Genomic DNA, 20643 nt, shown 5'->3' with positions numbered 1-20643 from the left:
GCCTCTGCTGCCTGCCCACTCCACCCAAATCTGACTTACACAGAGCGAAGTTTACTCGGTTTACAGTTTGCACTGCTTTGAATGGAAACTGAAGACGCTCGATTTACAGAGCGAGCCGAGGGTGAGGCTGAAGGTCACTGTTAGCTTGCGCATGCTGAGAGGATTAAATTGCGGCTTTGTACTTGTATATTTGATTTGGCACTTTCTCGTTTTACATGACCGATCTGTGAAATTAGGCGGGGATTATTTCTGCATCTTAGAGGCAAATGACTAAAGCCTTGAGATGTTCGGTGGCCTTTCTCTGTGAAGCCCCAGGGCTGGGCTAGAACCCTCATCCTCAGTCACCGTTACCTCTCACGGGCAAACTTTCCATCTGTGCCTCGTCTCGGTTCTCTCGTCCCCGGGATGGCCTGCTAGCTCTCTTCACTTTCCGTAGCCTTGCTGGGCTGTCCTTCCGGGCCTGGCCCGCAGAGCTGCAGTAGGCTTTGGCATTATCATCCTTGGCTGTTGCTTCAGATCCACTGGCTCACGGGCCTCCCTCCTTGAGCTCTGAATAGATCTGTGTTTCTGACCCTCTTCTGGACATGTCACTCCCTTGTTCGACGTGTCACTTCATCCTAAACTGTTGTCCTTCCGTCTGTCTGGTCACAGGAAGGAGAAGGGAGTCACCCTAGAATCCTCTGTCTCCTTGGCATCCCTTTCCAGCCTCCTCATCCAGTCAGTCACTGAGCCTGCTTGATTCTACTTGTTAAGTGTCTATGAAATGCTTCCCTCTGCTCCCATTTCCTCTCGTCTAGACTTATTTAACAAGCTCCTAACTTGCATCTCTTGGTGATTCTAGAGATATCTATCATCCTGCCACACCCCCTTGCAAGCCCTTCAGTGAGTCACTTGTGCCCTCTGGAGAGACTAAGCTCCTTAGCTGGGCATTCGAGGCCTTGGGTGATGGTCCCCAGTCTTTCTCTAGTTTCATCACCCACCACCTTGCCCCCTACCCCCGCCTTGCGCTCCAGCTGGACGAGTCCCCCTGACTCCCGGAAGTCTCCATGCCTTTGCATTAGCTGTTGCTGGAATCCCCACCCCCTCTCATTCTTCCCGAGGAGGAACCTCAAGGCGCTCTGCAAGTTGGGGCTGTATTTCTGTTCCTTTGGGTTCCCCAGTTCCCAGCACCATTCCTGGCACAGTGTAGGCTTGCTATATGTTTGGATGTTTGGATAAAGTCCATGTGAGTCATTGTATTTATTTGTTTGAAGAAAGCAATGTTTTGTAACTCTTCTCCCTCCCATTTCCTTTCCCCAAATTTCACTGAGCTGTTTTGAATAACTCCGAGATAACAGTTAAGATGCTGATAGTGTGGCTGAGTTAATGTGGGTGTGCGTTTCACCTCTCTGTTTTTGTATCTGGAAAAGACATTTTCTGTTGTACTAGGACCTTAATTATATCCAAAAGCCATGTTTCTAATAGGAATAGGGAACATGAACAAATGGGTCAGAGTTCAGTCCCCCAGGCGGTTTTTCAAACCAAATTTGGCAATGTTGATTCAAAACTGCTCAACAAAAAAAACACCCAAGTGCAATCATGGAAAATGTTGGAACTGCTTTCTACGTAGCAATATATTGTTGAGAGAGTCGTTCAGTGAAATTATGTTAATCACAGAGATAGGTTATAAACTGTCTCTGTTTTTTTTTTAACAGGATCAATTTGACAACTTAGAAAAACACACACAGTGGGGAATTGATATTCTTGAGAAATACATCAAATTTGTAAAGGAAAGGACAGAGATTGAACTCAGCTATGCAAAGCAACTCAGGTAAGTTGATATTGAGAAGGTTATTTGTTTATTAACTGCAAAATGGAGGTAAGGATAACTTATATTCTCATTTTATAGTATAAATGTATAACCCTTTAAATATTTCTTTTTCTCTTTCATGTAAGGTAATATTTCCATAGAAACAACTGTTTTTACGTAGAAGATTAATTTTCATAGAACAGTAAACATAAAAACTAAGTTATTGCTTTTAGGCTCATTTTTTTTTAAAAGGATATTTTCTGAATTTGGGAGCAGCTTATTTTTTTTTTCAGAAAACTTTTTATTGAAACATATATACAGAGAAGTGTCCAGATCAGAAGTGCCTGGCTCCATAACTTGACACAGAGTGAACACACCCATGTAACCAGCGCCCAGGTCAGGAAAGAGAAAATTGCCAGCTCGGATGCCCCTATGGCCCCTCCTGGTTCACCGGCCGCCCCCCAGGCTTGACACGCTCTTGATTTCTAACAGCGCGGATTCGTCTCGCCTATTTTTGAGCCTTATGTGAATATAATCATTTATTATGCACAGTTTGCGTTTGGCTACTTTTTGTTCTGCGTTGTGTTTGTGCGGTCCATTCATGTTCTTGCACGCGTGATAGTTTGTGTCTTTACATTGCTGTTTCGTGTTTCTGTGGGTGAGTGTGTTCATCCCCCACTGTCACCGGGTGATTGCTCATTTCCAAATTGGGGATATAACGAAGCGCTTCTACAAGCGTTCGTTTTGACACAAGGCTTTCGGAGCGTATCTGTACGTTTCCGAGTGTCCACCCAGGAGTGGAACTGCGGGCTCAGAGGCTTCCTGTGTGCTCAGCTTTAGCAGATCGGATCACACCGTTTTCCAAAGTACTAATTCACGTTTCTTCCAGCAGCGTGTGGGAGGTCCGGGGAGCAAAGTTTTAAAAGTATTTTGGACCTCTTACATCTTTAATGGTGAAACCATCCAAGAAATTTGTGTTTTTGTGTAAATTGTTTAGAAGTTGTCTGTAGAACCGAGCTTGAACTTGAAGTGGCATGCAGAATCTTTGATGATTTCTGGTTTGGTTGAATTGGTTTGTGCAGATTGCTTTAAGACTGGTTAAAGATCTAGATGACTTTCGGATTAGAAACATTTCATTTTAACCTAAAGAGCATCTGCATAAGGGGTCTGCCATGTGTCATTGAAAGAACGTGGGTTCTTACAGGGCTGCTGGTGGTAGTGTTTGTAAATAAGTACCTACGTGGTACATATGGGATATTTTTATGGATGACAAGTTTTGTTTCCATTGAGTAAATAAAACATACAACGTATGGCTCAATGAAATAATTTTTATAACTCACCGAATCCAGATGAATTTCTACTGCCCCTTGTGTATGTCAGCCTCATTAATACGTTAAGGCTTTCAGAACCGAGATAGGAAGAGAGAATGAGCTGTTTCATGTTGATTAGACTGTCAGCCATAAAATGTTGCCTTTCACGTGAAAATGCGTTACATAAGAGCTTTAGCCAAAATAAGGTCTCACCTTATGGGTTTATCTGTATTCGTTGTCCGTTTATCTACTAGCATACACTCCTCTTTGCTCGTGCCTTAGTCCACTATCTCGTTCTGCTTTGGAGGTTTGTTATTAGATGTCGTTAAGTCGGTTCTCAGCAAGTTTCTGCATCCCTTCTGTGTCACGGAGGGAAAGTGCCCTCTTAGCTCCCGGTCTGGACTGCACCTGGCTCCTCGCCCTACTCGTCACCCTAGGAGAGGGAACTGAGGATTTAGGTAACAACATGGGAGGCTTTTGCAAAAGACGGCAAATCCCAATGTGGGTTTAGGGTAAAATGTAATAGCTCTCCACTGACCATTTTACCGTGTTGTAGATCGTGTTTCACAACTTGAAATAAAGTATCAGAATTACTGCTATGATTGTAGTCTCCTGGGAAGCACTTTTCCTGAGATTCAAATATTAACATTTGTTTCATTACATCCCTGAGAAGTATCTAAATTTGTACTTGTTGGGAGAAGTTGATAAAAAAAAATTCTGAGTAATTGAACAAATGCCTTCAAGACAGTTACTAACCCTCTGGACAGGTCTTCTCATCTTTTACGCTGAGATCTCAGCCGCAGGCTGCACGCTGATACATAATCGTGCTTTCTCTCCTTTGTTGATTTTTTCCCTGCTCTCCTCAGTGACTCTTCATAGCTTCTCTTTCATCATCTCCAACACCTCCTTTCCCATCCTCACCGCTTGCTTCTTACTTCACTGAGAAAATTGAAGGAGTCAGAAGAAAATATCTGCACACTCTCACACTCTCTACCCACGTGTCAGCATCTGTTCCCACATTTTGATGCCCCTCCCCCCAAAGATGCTCCTGTCTAAATGCAGGCTCTCCTCTTGTGCACCAGGTCTCACCCGCTCTCTCTGACTCCAGAACTCTGCCCCAGCGTTCTCCTCTCTCTCCTACATCATCAATTCTTCACTCTTTACTGGATTATTCCCATTGGCGCAAAAATGCGACCTTATGTCTCCTATCATTAAAAACACAAAAAAGAAAGGACCGGCCCCCTGGCCAAGTGGTTAAAGTTCTGCGCACTCCACTTTGGTGGCCTGGGTTCGTCAGTTCAGATCCCGGGCCTACTCCACTCATCAGCCATGCTGTGGAGGCATCCCACATACAAAATAGAGGAAGATTAGTACAGATGTTAGCCCAGGACTAATCTTCCTCAGCAAAAAAAAGAGGAAGATTGGTAACAGATGTTAGCTCAGGGCAGATCTTCCTCACCAAAAAACCCCCCAGAAAACAAAACGAAAAAGAAAAACAAAACTTCTCTTAAGCTCCCTTTCTCTACCAGCTACCTTTTTCCTTTTTGCTTCCGTTTGCAGCAGAACTTCTCAATGGTGTCCTTACTTGCTGTCTCCAGTCCCCCTCCTCACGCTATTTTAAATCAGCTCACCTGCACCACTCCGCCAGCTCTGCTCCTCAAGGGTGCCACTGACCTCCATATTGTTCAGCCCAAGGGCCTGTCCTCGACCTGCCAGCAGCTTTGACAGAGTGGATGCTCCCTCCTCCTTGCTTGGCTTCTGAAATCCCACGGTCTCCTGGCATCCTTCCTATCTCACTGGAAGCTCCTTCTCCACCTCCCTCGCAGGTTCCTCCGCTCCTCCTGCCTCTTCGCCCTGCTGTGCCCCACCTCCTAGTTCCCGGCCTTCCTCCCTCTCCGTCTCTACTCTCTTGTGACCCCATCTGTCTCGTGGCTTCAGGTGTGATCTACAAGACAACAGCTCGCAGATAAGTGTCTCCAGGCTGGACCTCTGTCCTGAACTCCAGAAACAGGTTACTCGAAATCTCCATTTGGACGTCTAAGAAACCTGACATGTAACGTGTGAATCTCTCCACTCAGAATCTGCATCTCTGCAGCCCGGCGTTCCCCCACTCACTCGAGGGCAGCTGCCTCCTTCCTCGCTGAGGTCGGAAACCCTGGAGTCACCGTGGGCTCCCCTCTGTCTCTCACACTCCCTCCCGTCCCATCCAAGCCGGCTGGAAGTCCTGGTGACTCTACTTTCCAGATTTATGCAGGATCCGACCCCTTCTCATTGCCTCCACTGCTGCCACTGTGGTCCATGTCCCCATCGCCTCTTGTCCGGGTTGTTCTCAGTTCTCTCACTGCTTTCCCTTGTCCGCCCTAGTCCCTCTTATCTGTCTGTTTTCCACAAAGCAGCCAGATCACTGTATTCCTCGGTTCCAAACACCAGCATCTCCCCATTTCACTCACAGTCCACCCCAAATCCTCACAGTGGGTGTCCTGCAGAGCCCTTCGCGATCAGATCTGCTTTCCTCTCTGACATCGTCTCCCTCTCTCCCTCCTCCTCTCTGCTCTAACCCTATCGGCCTCCTTGCTGTTTCTTGCATGTCCCAGGCATGCTCCACCCCAGGGCTGTTGCACTGGCCTTTCCACATGGTGTCACCTAGGTGCTCATCCGCCAGGATCCCCGTGACTTACTCCCTCACCTCCCTCAAGTCTTTGCTCAAATGTCACCTGCTTGGTGAGGCCACCTCCTCCCCCTACTGGACTTTCCTGTTTGCCTCAGTGCTGATAACTTGCTACCATTCTGTATAATTTCCTCATCTTGTATTTGTTGTTCACTGTCTCCCACTCCGTCCTTGCTAGAATGTCAGCCCCTCAGCGCAGGGCCCTTTGAGTTGTGTTCACAACGCATCCCGATAGTAGGGAACGGTACCTGGTACATACTAGGTGCTTAGTAAACAGTTGAAGAAAGAGCAAAGATGTTTGGTCGGTGTTGCTTCAAGGAGCATTGTGTGTTTGCACAGGCCTGTGAGAGCTGATGAGGGCTTGACAACAAACAGAACAACTAACAATGTGTCGGCAGAGTTCCAGGGGGACTCTAAGGAGCTCTCCTTCTCACTATGGAAAACAAAGAGGTCAATCATTTAAAGATAGCATTTATCACCCCAAATAAGTAAAGCCAGGGATACAGTAGAGCACGATGGGGAGCCAGGCTTGCCTAGCTAGACTGGCCAGGGGAAAGTCATTGCTTGAGAGCTGAAGGACAAGGAGAAGGCAGGTGTGGATAGGTCTGGGGGTAGCTCGTCCAGGCTGAGGAATCAGTATGTGCAAAGGTCCTGAGGTAGGAACATGTTCAAGGAATGGAACGGCCAATGTGAGTGCAGCATAGTCAACAAATCCTTGCCTGAAATACCCATATGATGTTGAAAAATCAACATGATTTTTCTGGGGAGATGTCTATCATTAAATAATTTTTATTTTTCTCTGCATTAGAGGAAAAAATGCTAACTTATTTTAGACGTAGAAGATGATGATTAGGGCTTTGGTTTCTGGACATCCGTGGTTGGCAAACTAAAGCCTATGGCCAAATCCATCCACTGCCTGGTTTTGTAAATAAAGTTTTATTGGAATGCAGCCACATCCATTCATTTATGTGTTGTCTGTGGCTGCTTTTGCCGAACAGTGACAGTGGAATAGTTGCAACCACGTGACCGGGACCTACTTGCAAGTCTAAAATATTTACTGTCTGGCCCTTTACAGACAAACTTTGCTGATCCCTGCTATAGTTACTGTTTATTCAAGGCAGTGTAGGGTCAAATTCCTAATATAATTTTAAAACGTCTTATATGACCTGTATAAGAGAACCAATTATTGGTTTCCCTTAGCAACTGTTTCTTTAAAAAAAAAAAAACTAAATTATTTGTTATGGCCAGATAATGAATTCATATGATTAAAAATTCTAGAGGGACAGAATAGTGAACAGTGAAGTGTCCCTTCTCTTACCAGCCTGTCTCCAAGGACAATAAATATTATCAGTTTCTTCTGTGTCCTTCCAGAGAGATCTTACACACACACACGGGCAAATAAGTGTGTGTTTTCTTCCTCGCTTCCCCAGCAGTTCAGTGTGCTCTTGGCTTTCTGCATCCTGGAGATTTTTTCCAAGTGTTCGTTTCGATTTTTTACAGCTTTACCACATTGCATGGGCTTGGTGGATGTGTTGATTGCTGCCACTTGTCTGCAACTCTGAACAAAGTTGCAATGCGTAACCTTGAATAACACACTTGGGCGAGCACATCAGGAGGATAAATTCCTAAAAGTAGCGCTCTGGATGTGACAGAGTTTGCCAAGATGCCCTCCTGGGAGCCGGTGACCCTCAGCGCTCATACAGAGGGTGTGGCAATGCTCCCTACCTTGACCCTCAGTGCCTCTTGTTACCAGTCTTTTTTTATCGTTGCCAATTTGACAAGTAAAAATTGCTAAGTCTGAGTGTTAGTTTCTGTTTCTCTTAGTATGAATGAGGTTGAGCATGTTTTTATACATTGGAGACATTTGTGCTTTTTTCTGGATGAACCATTCAGTCTGCTCAGTTTTTGTTACAGGAGCTCATTGTAAAGAAAGGATGACCGCGTACAAGTCATTTTAGAAAATATTTTGCATATTGTGTATACAAAGCATTAAATTTAAATTTAACCATAAAAAAGACATTAAAGTGAAACTGGAAGATTTGCTGAACTTTAAATATTAAACAAATTCATAAGATTTAGCAAAAAGAATCTGAAAAACTTGTAGGGTGTCATTACTGGGTTTTGTTTTTTTTTTAACTCCATGTTGTAATTTTAAACAGGCTGCATTGCCTCACTGCTAGGAAAGATAAAGAAAGTAGTATTTATGTGTTTTGCTTCCTCTTCTAATTGAGTTAGACAATGCGGTCTGTAACGTGAGCCCCACAGTTAATTTGTCTTAATTCTACATTTAAATATAGATTTATGGTCACCACCATTCCTTCTACCACAGCCTCTCCACTTTGCTTCTTGGCATCAAGGAAAATAGGGCTATTTTCCCCCTAATAAGACCTTGCAGCATAATCCTGGAGCTCTTTCTTGTCTGAGAACGCCACTGTGCTTGACGACAGTTTGACTTGGTCGTTCTCTGGCCATATTTTCTCTCTCTCCAGACTTTCTTACTGCCTTGTCTTTGGTGGAAAACTCTGGAGCTGGCCAGATTTTTTTCTTTGCAGATGACTTGCTTTTTTGACCATATATGTGAAGAATTTTTTTGTTCCGCTTAGCCGTTTGATAACTTCGCCATCCTATGCCTTGTTCTTGATCATTCTTTATCAGTTTTCCTTAGAGACCTTTCCCAGGCAGCTTCGCTTCTTCATTTATTTCAGGGAACTTTCTTCAATCACATCTGAATATTTTTTCTGTTCTACTTAGTGGGTTATATACTTCAGAGATACGCGTTTTCCTTATGTTACATCATCTTGTTCTTTGGATCATGTTTTCTTCTGATTGTGTCCGTTGCTGTCCACCTGATGGTCATCTCGGACTCTGCTCTGTTCACTTGGACAGCCAGCCTCGTTTATGTGTTAGCTGTGCAGTGGTGCGTTTCAGTTGTCAGTTCCTTCCTGAGCTTCGCAGTCTCCCTTTCCATCCGTTCTCTTTTATCTGGTGGTCTGGAGACTCTTGCTTTATTGCTGTGTTTTTTATTGTTTGTCTAGAATGCAAAATATCCTGGAGGAGTTTCATCCTGCTTCTTTTCCTTGTTTGTTTCCTTCCCGATTGGGTCTTTCTCTGTCATGTCCCTCCCTCCTTCCTTTCTTTCTTTTCTTCTGTATTACATATCATATCTTTTCACCTCACTTATGTTTAATGTGGGCGGTTCAGTGAAGCGGTTAAGAGTACAGACTCGAGAGTCTCAGTGTCTGGGATGTAATCTTGGTTCCTCCGCTTAACAGTAATACGATTTGGGGCAAATTACTCTCTGTGCTTCATCTTTAAAATGTGAATAATAATAATAAATTCCCACTTTATAAGGCTGTGGAGGGGACTTAGTGAGAAACAGCGTGGAAAGGTCTTACTAGGCTGATGCTCAGCAATATTATTATTACTGTTTTTCTTGTTGTTGTTAACGTAAGCAACCCCTGGGCTCCTGCTTGATCCAGTGGAGTGCAGGGGAGTGTTCTCACCGGGCCCCCAGCACCACTGGCCGTTCCCTCTATGCTCCATTAGGGGCTTAGGGTCGGGGAAAGCGCCTGGTTTGACATCTCGTCTTTGAGACTCTGAGTTGTTGTCCCTTCAGAAACGTTGTTAGAGGTTCCGTTTTGGGCTTCACTCCATTACGTCAAAGGCGTGTCTTATTCTTTGGAACCCCTAGGTTTGGGGGGCACCCCCCAGGCAGCCAGCCAGACAGTGGGGATCTAGGTGGCCAGCCCTGCCCCTGCCCACGTCCTGGGGTCTGGTGGCCTTCCTCACAGAGCTCTTCTGTCTCAGTCCCCAAGTGCTTACTCCCCGCTCGGTTTACTTCTGAATCCATTGTCAGGGTTTTGCGGACTTACTTCTGTCAGTGCAACAGGCAGGGTGAGGTCAGCCTCCATTCTCAGCTGTCCCCAAATCTTCTGTCTCTCACCCTGGTCATCGCGTTTCAAAGTGTGTAGATGAGGTCCTGCTCCTTTCTTCATTGGCTTATTTTCTGCTCTTGAAAATTCTCCTGGCTGCTTTTCACCTCTTCTTGTTGGAAAAGCACAATTCTCTGATTGAATTTTTTTCTGCCATCTTTATCTGGAAATCTCGTGAGGAGCTTTTAGATAAATAAAAGAAAGATAGAAAAAAAGTCCTGGACATTCCTGGGCCCAACCCTGGACCTTCCATTTCAGAGGGTCTGGAATGGGGCCCAAGTATCTCCTTTTTAAAAGCATCCCTGTGGTTCTTAGGATCGACCAAGTTTAGATCCGTGATCCTTATTAAAGGATGTATGTTTGTCTCTTACCTTTTAATTAGCCTATCTGAAGAACAAGTTTAGTATATAAAACACTGAAAATTTCTCAGAAAGACCCAATAAATTTAAAGATGCTCTTTGTGGTTTATTTGCTTGCTTGTTTCTGAAATACCCTCATACAAACAGGGCAAGAAAGCCTGTCTCCAGAGAATGGAAATGAAAGTTGATCGTTTTTTGTAGTGGTCCCTGAGAGAAATATCCCTAGGCCTAGGGAGAGAAATTCCTAGGCCTGAAATTCCCTTCTAGACCTCTGAAGCTTTTAGTTTCTGCTCGCATTTGTAGAGTGAATTATTCATTGGTGCTTTTAAGAAGCATTTTGAATGCTGTGTGTGCTAACATTGTCTAAGTGGTGCTCCTTCGTCAGAACTCGATGATCCTACAGGATATCGCCCACAACAGGTCTTTAATCCCGTTTAGGATTTGACTGGTAAAAGGGAGCCATAAAGAGTGATGGTTTTACCTGGATCTATTCAAGCCGTTTCCTTCAACTAGATATAAAACCTCAATGATTTTTATGGCGGCTAAGGACTGGAAGCTCAAAGGAAAATGTGGATTTAAATAAACCTTTAAAATAATAGTTTTGAAATAATTTTTTATTGAAGAGGTGAATTTAGAAGTGACATTTTTTTAATTTGTCATTTATAGTTAACAGAAGAAATAGTTAATATTTAAAACTGTGCACTAAAAATATCTCACATGCGGCCACTAGGCTTTTGCAATATCGGGTCTCCCATCCATGCTCCTCTAAATTCATTTGGGAAAGAATCTATTGATTATATAGTGTCTGCTCTCCATGTGCGCCCTTTCATTCCTGGTCCTTGTAGGTGGGAGATAGTGTTTTTACTAAATCTTCCTTTTAAGGAATGATTGTGATAAACCAACTCAAAGAACCAAATGGTGCTTTCAACATACGAGATTTCCCTCTTTTGCATTATTTTTTCTCTAAGGCACACTCTCTAAGGAAATATTGCGTTTTCACATTCTCTTGGATCTAGGTTTATTAGGTAAATTGTGACATGTCCAGAGTATCAGTAGAGAAAAAATGACGTGGGTTATTTATTTAAGTGGAACTCACATGAGGGCAACCTTCAAGTAAGTGCGTTCTTCTTTCATCCGTTTGTCTAATTATAATTTTTAAATTGTTCTATACGCGTGTCTTCATTTTTAAATAACTGCAACAATCGATATTCTAGTGGGTCTATATAGTCCCTCAGAATTTCCAGACTTGGGGGGATGAGAGGCGACATTCCATCCTGCCCCTTTGGACTGACAGATGAGGAACTGAAAGCACAGACTTGCTTTCAAAGCGTGACTTGTCAGAGGTCATGCCTCCCAGCACACGGCCTCTGGATCCCCAGAGCGATGTCCTTTTTGCTGAAGGCCACTGCCTCTCACGTCATCTAGCAGCACCTGTTAGAATGAGGTCACATTTCACTCTGTATGTGAAATGTACCCTGATCCAAAATGTAAATTTATGATCACCCATTTTTCTAGGCAAATCTGTAGATTCAGAGGAAATGGAAGAAACGCAACGTGAAATAATGAAAGTAGCTGTTATAAAAGAGGAATAGCAACATGGAATCCACAGGGAAGTGAGCACCGAGATGCTGTCAAATGAAGAGTTCCCCTGTGGACCATTAGTCAGCATCCTGTGGCTGTTTCGTTACCCACAGCGGCCAAAGTCGGGACCCACGAGAAGTGAGAGTGCAGACCCGGCTGTTAGTGAGCTTGCTCTTTCATGTTGACCTCTTGGTTTTGGAGTAAATTTAAGTGCTTTGAATGTAGAGGAGAGAATTTGGATTCTTGACCTGGAGATGGGATTAGAAGAGAGATTGGGATGATTTTGGGTAATCTGAGTGTGTTCAGTGCAAACCTGCTGGGCAGGTGAAAAGTTCTCCTAGTTAAATCTCTTAGCGTGAACATCCCCAAAGTATTGTCTCTACTTCCTTCGAGGAGACTTACTCACAGGCGGTTTTCGTTAGCTCTGTGTGGGAGGAGCCACCCAGCCTTGACAACAGGCCCTTGGCACTTTGATTTTTCATTTAAACCTTTGGACACAGTTCATATACCTTCCTTGGGTTTACAGTAATACTGCTCAACTGGAGATGATGACGAGGGCATGGTGGCCTGGTGAGAAAAACCGCCGTCAGCTCAGTGCCCCAAACGGAAGCCCCTGCGTCTGTCCACGTGGTCTGTACTCTCTGGGTGAATAAAGGCAGGTCTTAACATCCACGTAAGGGACCAGCTAGTGACCATTTCTGTTCTTCTTTGCTCTCCCTTCGAGGTGAAAGATTCAAAGTTTGCAAACGCTTCCTAACAGGAGCTTCATGATCCGGGTTGAAAGACGCAAAGAAAGAAATGGATTTCACCTGTGAACGTGTTATGATTTTTTTTTTTTTAACTTGTAAACAAAAGCACTAACTTCATCTTTCATTCCTGATTTCTCAATTATCTTTCTCTATAAGGTGACATGTCTGCATTTTTCTTTTTAGGAACCTTTCGAAGAAATACCAACCTAAAAAGAACTCAAAGGAGGAGGAAGAATACAGGTGTGTCTATCGTTGATAATTGTGTGGCAGCATCTCTGTGCCATTGGGGATGATTATGGAGGAAAGGAGAAATACATATCTACAACAGGTTGCATTCCCCCTTCATATTTATGTCAGTTTTTAAAGTGGGGAGAAGCTGCAATAAAAACGTACTCAATTACCTTTTCTTATACTGAATCACTAAACCTATTCCAGATTGTTTCAATTAAAGTAATCAGGAAAAGCTTGGAGTATGATCGAAGCCAATACAGGAAGTGTGGATTATGTGTTCTACAGGCTTGATTTGTTGGGTTTTTTTTTTTCTTTCCGCTTTTTCTCCCCAAATCCCCCCAGTACACAGTAGTATATTTTAGTTGCGGGTCCTTCCAGTTGTTGTTGTTTTGGGTTTTTTTAAATGCTTTTTATTTTTTTAATGATTGGCACCTGAGCTAACATCTGTTGCCAACCTCCTTTTTTTTCCTCTTTTTTCTCCCCAAAGCCCCCCGGTACATAGTTGTATATTTTTAGTTGTGGGTCCTCCTAGTTGTGCTATGAGGGTTGTTGCCTCAGCATGGCCTGATGAGCGGTGCTAGGTCCGCTCCCAGGTTCCAAACCAGCCAAACTCTGGGCCACCGGAGCACAGTGCAAGCACGAATTTAACGACTCGGCCACGGGGCCGGCCCCTTGATTTGTTTTCGTACCATCAGGAGTCTCTATCGTACCACTCTTTCATCCGAGAAATATGTCCGTTTCAATCAGCAATTAAGGCATCTTATTTATTTATTTATTTATTTATTTATTTATTTTTGAGGAAGATTAGCCCTGAGCTAACATTTGCTGCCAGTCCTCCTCTTTTTGCTGAGGAAGACTGGCCCTCAGCTAACATCCGTGCCCATCTTCCTCTACTTTATACGTGGGACGCCCACCACAGCATGGCTTATCCACACCTGGGATCGGAACTGGTGAACCCCGGGCCACCGAAGTGGAACGTGCGCACTTAGCCACTGCACCACCGGGCCGGCCCCAGCAATTAAGGCATCTTAACATGGACAGCCCAAAAGTATTGTCTCTAATTTAGATCTAAAACGCCCACTACATCAGTACCTACAGCGTGTGTATGTATTTTGGGTTATATTTGGACTGAGTATTAACAAAGCCAAATATTGCCTTCCATAGAGAAATTTGGTTTCGCAAAATGAAAAGGGTTCCCATTGTAATTAATTCGGAGCCATTTTGACAAGAACACTCTCATGTGTAATGAATTGTCAGGATCTCATGGGAGGTGGATGCAAATTAACCTGATCTTAATTAATATTCCGCCAGTGTCAAGCGGTGTTAGGATGGATGTGGCCTTGTTTGCAAAGGAGTCGCGTGTTCTGTTCGTAGGTACACGGCGTGTAAAGCCTTCCTTTCCACCTTGAACGAAATGAACGATTACGCCGGGCAGCATGAAGTCATCTCGGAGAACATGACCTCCCAGATTACCGTGGAGTTAACACGCTATGTCCAGGACCTGAAGCAGGAGCGAAAATCGGTAACAGAAATTTGTTCTTCCTTCCTAAGAGACGGACCAAAGATAATGCGAGTATCTCTAGAAGCTTTCAAGTTAAATGGAATCCTGTAAGATGCTGGATTGTAAACTGACACCTTTGAGTCTCGTACGAAAGTTATGGAGCCTGTTCCTAGAAAGTGTTTCTAGGTCTTCACACACAATTTCAGGAGTCCCTCAGACACTCAAACTCGTCTGTGGACCCCAGAATACTAATCTTTTGAGGAATTTAAATATATTTGAGGATATCAGAGATGAAAAGAGTAAGCAATATAATATGGTGTATGCTCTGTGGAATAAATAGTATTAAAATAAATGCGTATAAGAAGTTCAGAAAAACCAGAAAGATGGCCTCAGTTACATCCACCTCGCTCTTTGGCTCATTCAGTGCCGTCTAATGAAGAAGACCCTTTTGTTCCTCTTGACGCCATTACAGTCTTTTCATAGCTTTATTGTTAACAAAGGAGAAAAATGTACACTCCAGTAAAGTCTATTCATAGTCAAGATTTTGCCCAAAGAGATTTATCTTTAAGCCGTGGTCCTTGTGCTTCCATCGCTTGTGAGGTGGCACCATAAGAACTTCTTAGTCATAAAGTACCAAAGTTGGCCGGGGATACACTTTTTTATATAAATTTGAGTCCATAATAATTCTTTTCGTGCTCTGGAGATCCACGAGCCAACAAGATAGAGAGGGTTCCTGCTGAAATGGAGGAGACATTAAATAATAATGACCAAAATAATGATTTAATGGAAGTGATGATAGTTGCTACAGAGTATGAGTACAGCTGCTGCGAGAGCATTTAACAGGGATGCTCACATGTTCATGCTCCGGGTCAGGGAGGAGCCTCCCGGGGGCCTCACCAGTTAAGGCTAAACCAGACCTGAGGGCTGAGTAGGAGTTGCCTGGGACAAGCATTCAAGATGCAGGAAGGTGTTTGGAACATCTGAGTTTCGTTCTTTCTAGCCTATATGTGCACACGTGGCTTTGGGTATATTTAGAAGTTAGGAAGAGATACATGCCTTAAGATCAACCCATTGGTTTTTTAAAAAAATGTCGATAAACTGAGATGAAGTTTTTATCCATTCACAACTGGACACAATTTTGCTCCCCACCCCAGCACCATTTGTCAATGTCTGGAGATACATTTGGTTGTCAGGGAGATTGTCGCTGGAGGATTGCTACTGGCCTCCGGTGGGCAGAACCCCGGGATGCTGGCAAACATGCTACAACGCACAGAACAGCCTCCCGAACAAAGAATTACCTGGTCCCTAATGTCCGTGGTGCTGGGGTTGAGAAACTTTGCACTAGAGCCCCAAATTAGACGACAGTTTCCATTAGACCATCCATTACAGAAGATCTTTTCTTTTATACAATGGAAAGGAAGCAGAACACTAAGGTTCAGGATGAAGCACAAATACCTAATATCATCATAAAGTAAATACAATAAATCTGAACACGATGCTGGACTGCTTCCCCGGTTCTTGAACTTCCCTCGACCTTGCAGAGTTTATACTTTCTTCCTGTTTGTTACTCTGGTCCAGTGCTCTGTTTCTTGACTGACCTCCCTCCACCCATATAGTGTAGCATTTTAGCAACACTCTAAACAAAAACTCAGTGCATTTACCTTAGTCTGGAATGTAAATTCTACTTCTGGAGTGAATCGTGGGATGTGGAGCTCATATAACGTGGCCTCCTGTTATTTCTTTGAATTCCTCTTCTCCAACCACATGGCCTCCTCATCCATGCCCCATGTGATCCTGCCTCAGGGCCTTTGCATGGGCTATTCTCTCCTTGGATAGCTTTTCCCCAAGCCATCTGCAGAGCTCACTTGCTGACTTCTTTCTCAGGAATCGCCTTCTCATTGAGATCTATCTTGTCCACCTTGTTTAAAATTACAGAGTCCCTCCCACCTTTCCCCCCACTTCGTTCCTCTCCCCATCTTCACCACCTTCCTCTGCTTTACTTTTTTTCATCAATACTCACCAGCGTCTAACATTTTACAGATTTACTTGTTTCTTTTCCCTTCACCCCACACTAGAATGTAAGCCCCACAAGGGCAGGAATTCTCTTGTCCACTGTTGTTTCCTGAGCACCTGGAACAGTGCCCAGTGTGGCTCAGAGCAGGCTCTCGATAAACACTCCTGTAGTGAAAGAGAGAGTGGGGAAGTAGAAGCAGCAGCCTTCGACACAGCTTAGTTCTCAGCTAGACGTTGTTCACTGGCGGAGCATCCTTGTATTTCTTTGCCGTGTTATGATTGGGTTCTTTTGTTTTGCTTACTCACTATTAATCATATGTCCTTTTTACAGTCCGTCCTATCTGTATTTTGAGTTCTGTTCCTTTTTTATCAGAAATTATAGTAATTTATAAATTATAGGTAGTAGAGATATGCATTAAATAATGTCTTGCAATATACAGTGTTCCTTTTATTTTAAGGAGAATTACAGGTGTACATCTCTGACTCAGAGGTTCTTTTAGGAAGAGCTGCAAACACTGGGCTTTCTTGAGTCATTTTGTGATTACAGTCATGGGTCCTCACGTAACGACGGGGATCTGCTCTGAGAAATGTGTCGTTAGGTGATTTCCTCGTTGTGCAAACATCATAGAGTGCACGTCCACAAACCTAGGTGGTACAGACCACTACACACCTAGGCTATATGGGACTAATCTTATGGGACCACCGTCATCTATGCGGCCCATCGTTGACCTAAATGTCGCTATGCGGCGCATGACTGTATATTAAAATGAAATTTTAGGAAACTGTGAAACCTCTTAAAATTCTAGAAAGAATATCAGTAAGCAAATTTGTGGTGTTTTGATATAATGTATCGTGAACATTTTTGCTTTCTTCTGCCTAATAGTTACCATTGTTTTGAATGACTGCATAATGTAGCGTGATGTTGCGTGTTGATACACTGTAATTTTTTTAATTATTCTGATACTGTTGGATATTTAATTGTTTGGCCTCAGTGTTTATTCTTCAGATGATGGTAACTGACATCCATTGCACTTTACATTTAGTCCTCACAGTGTCCCTTGGGGAGGAGGGACCCGGATCTTACACATTTCACTCAAGTCGAGGAGCCTGGAGGCAGCAAGCGGGGAGAGTCAGGGCTGTCACGAATGTGGTGGAGCTGGGTTTCATACCCGGACAGCCTGTCTCGCCGGGCAGCACATGTTCGCACGCATGTTTTTGTTTCCACTGAGTTGCTCTCTTTAACTCACATCGGAGCACGCCAGATTGAATAGGGTGAACACCTTCGCCCGCAGTCAGCCTTAGAACAGGGGTCCCGAGACCGGCTCAGACTAACCAATACTTCTCCTTTAGAGCTTTCACTTTTGGCTACCCTGACTTTTCTTAGTAAATGATCTAATTTTCGTAAGGATGACTCTGAAAACCACAATAGAATGTGATCGCTTCCACTTTCTGGTGACATTAATTATTGGCAGAAGTGGCCCAACAAAGCTAGAACTCGAATCCGGGTCTTCTGACGTCAAATCCAGTTGCCTCTTTGCTGCGCTGCCATGAGGGGCTGACAGTGTGCTCAGATCTTCCTTAGAAGAGGGGAGAGCCAAAACCAGTGGTGTGTCCACAGACCTGCAGCTCCATACAAGGCTGTTGGGCGAGGAGAGGAAAGGACACGGGCCTTCCGTTCAACAGGTGGGCTGAGGATTCTGGCAGCCCACCAGCTGTGAAACCTTAGGCAGGTCATGAAAACTCTCTGAGCTCCCAGTTCTGAGTCTGTAACTGATCGCAACCACCCTACAGAGCTGGAGGGAGGATTGGGAGTAGACAAGCGCAAACCACCTATCACCGCTCGAGGATATGGAAATCTAGGCACTGCGCGCCCAGTACGTCTTGTCATGGGCATCCTGTTTCTCAGTATGACATCTCTCTTCTACCCCAGAGCTTTTTGATCAGGGTTTATTACAGAAAACAGTAGCATATACGGTCTTCCTTGTGACCGTCTATCCTGACCGTAATGGTCCAGTGCATTTAAAATGACCTTTCTAAACGTGTCGAATTGGTGGATGGCATTGAAAACAAGCTGCTTTAAGAAGTTTAGGTCCAGCTGCTATTTCTCATGGCTGCCTGGAAATAATGTCTTGCTTTATTAACATCAGTATAATACCTTTTGGGCCATTTGATACAGTGGTGGAATCCTGTCTGCCCAAAAGGACGATTTAGAATTTACAGGATTACTGCTGAAGCTGTTACTGCATGTAGAGTATTTCCAAGTTGAGTTCAGAATACTAATGGAAAGTTATTTTTCCTCTAGGTTTTGCTGTGTTTGAATAGATGAATCTCTAACAAGAGTGTGCATGGTGAAAAATAGCTCACTATGCAAAAGATGAGATTTCCTTCCCTTTTTTATTAAATTGAAAGGAAGTAGAAGAAAGTAAGGTCGTGGGAAAGGCAGACATTCTCCTTGCCTTTGGGGCCACACCGCGATAAACAAGCTGTTCGATCTTCAAGTCTTAAAACCTCCGATTGGAAAATAGGCTAGTGCTTGCTGTTTGCGTTTTTAGGAGAGAAGATGATTTTTTATGCAGCAGTTTCTACAGATACTATATTCTCATGTTGCAGTGCAGCCCACTCACATAATATTTGGAATAACCAGTGTTTGTCCTGACACACAAATCTGTAGGCTCGTTTTGATGAAAAGATTTGATTTTTTAAAAGTAAATTCTTTCCAAGAGAACCTTGACTTGCCTTCTGCAAGAGCGTAGGCGTTCAGGCTCTTCCCCGCCTGCCTGCCGTCTGAGCAGTAGTTCTCAGCAGGAACAGGAGCGCTCCTGGAAGACGGATGGGGTGCCTCTTAACTTCTTCCCTGAAGGGGCTCCACTCCGGCGGCTGTGTTTTTGGCAAGATGCTCACCTTCTCGTTAGAGATAATGGGATCAGCGACCCGTCTCTGGGGCGAATATAAATCCACATACACGGTGCCAGTTCTTTGCTTTGTATTCAGTCTTTTATTTGCAAACATAAATCATCAATAAATCTGTACTCTGTGACAATGTCTAGGATTTGTTTGTGTTCACTGATAATGAGGAGAAATAACTGGGAAATCAGCAGTTCTTTATAAGCCAACATGATTAGTTTTAATGAATAAAATCTGGAAATTTTATGCTTGCCTGATTTTCCTAGATTTCTGCAAATTTACAGTGAACACAACATCCATCATCTCTTCAAGCTGACCACATACCCAAAGAACTTATTTTTCTTTTATTTACTCTCCCTCTGTGGGGGCGGGAAGGCGGTGCCGTGACTCATGTGTTAGTTGCCAAATTCTTTAAAGAATGTTACTAAAACTCGGAATTAAAGAACAGACACTCACAATCTTTATAAATCAAAATCCTCATTTTTCTGTTTCCTTCTGGATGTCACTTGTAGCTATATAGATATATATAGAGAGAGAGCTGTCTCACTTGATATAAATATCTATATATCTATAGCCCTCTCTTTATATATATCTCTATAAATAGAGATATATATAATATTTAAGAGTTTTAGTCCTAGTATAGATATAATTTATATTTTTCCTTATTCCCCATTTAATCTATATTTTCCAGATTTCTACATGAAAACATATAATTATAATAATTAGAATTTTAGTGGCTATGTGTTATTCTAACACTATTATAATTCACTTAATTAATTCTTTATTATTTGAACTATAGGCTATTACCAGGTTCTGATTATTTATTTATTTAGTTGTATAAACAATACTGCAGTGAACTCTTCACTTTTATAGCTATTTTCCTTCTGTGTAGAGTGGGGATTATTTCTCCAAGCTAAATTCCCAGAAACGAGAATATGAGAGGAAAGCGTACGTGATTTATGGTTCTTGATTAAGCTTTGGCTATTTATAAGACTAATGGTCTTTAACAGAAGTGGAGATGAGATTCCCAGGTCACTAACTTGGATGCGAATTGGCTTATCTGAGACATGGGTAATTCAGAATTGTTTCAGATATAGTCCTCCTTAAGAACTATATATGATGAATACACTCTTATTAGCGATTTTTGCACATTGAATCGAGTTTTTAAAGAATTTTAGAGAGACTGTTTGATTCAGCTCCAGCCTTTGAGTGTGTCTGAGGTTATCCTCAGTGATCACCACCAACCGCCTATGAGGGATTTATGGAGGTCTGTGCTCCAGAAGAGGAACCAGGAGGTTCCGGCCAACATTTACTGGAAGCTCCGAGTAAACGTCTCCCAGCAGGTGGAAAGTGTGGTTCATCACAGAGGGTTGGCCAGGAGCAGAATCACTTTTTGGCAGGGGTTGTCTGAAGACTTCTAGAGGAAACAATTATACAATACCTTCAGTGACGCACTGAAATTTTTATAAACCTCAGAGAATGCTTACAAGACCCACACCATTAGAATTGACCCTTAAAATTGTTTTTTCTTGAGATTTCAGGAATGTTTAAAAATTGATACTAAAAGCTATAACATTTTTCTTAAAGTTCGCTGTTGGACGGGTCC

General features: G+C 43.3%; 1 protein-coding gene and 1 long non-coding RNA gene across 29 annotated transcripts in view; one reads left to right on the top strand and one right to left on the bottom strand.

Moving 5' to 3' along the window:
• Positions 1-20643, top strand: part of FNBP1 (formin binding protein 1) — a 121159-nt gene that overhangs the window by 40602 nt on the left and 59914 nt on the right. For all 28 annotated transcript variants that reach the window (XM_070251668.1, XM_070251667.1, XM_070251657.1 and 25 more), the window contains exons 2-4: positions 1695-1810; positions 12572-12628; positions 13994-14141. In XM_070251668.1, the coding sequence (XP_070107769.1) occupies positions 1695-1810; positions 12572-12628; positions 13994-14141 (321 nt within the window). The remainder of the gene's footprint in view (positions 1-1694; positions 1811-12571; positions 12629-13993; positions 14142-20643) is intronic.
• Positions 2070-4869, bottom strand: LOC138920805 (uncharacterized). The gene is made up of 2 exons (XR_011432622.1): positions 4731-4869; positions 2070-4038 (listed from the first exon to the last, which is right to left on the bottom strand). It is a non-coding gene; the product is annotated as an uncharacterized lncRNA (long non-coding RNA).

Source organism: Equus caballus, chromosome 25, assembly GCF_041296265.1.
Source record: "Equus caballus isolate H_3958 breed thoroughbred chromosome 25, TB-T2T, whole genome shotgun sequence".
Taxonomy (NCBI): domain Eukaryota; kingdom Metazoa; phylum Chordata; class Mammalia; order Perissodactyla; family Equidae; genus Equus; species Equus caballus.
The sequence above is the reverse complement of the archived record's forward strand: the minus strand, read 5'-3'. Positions and strand labels throughout refer to the sequence as shown.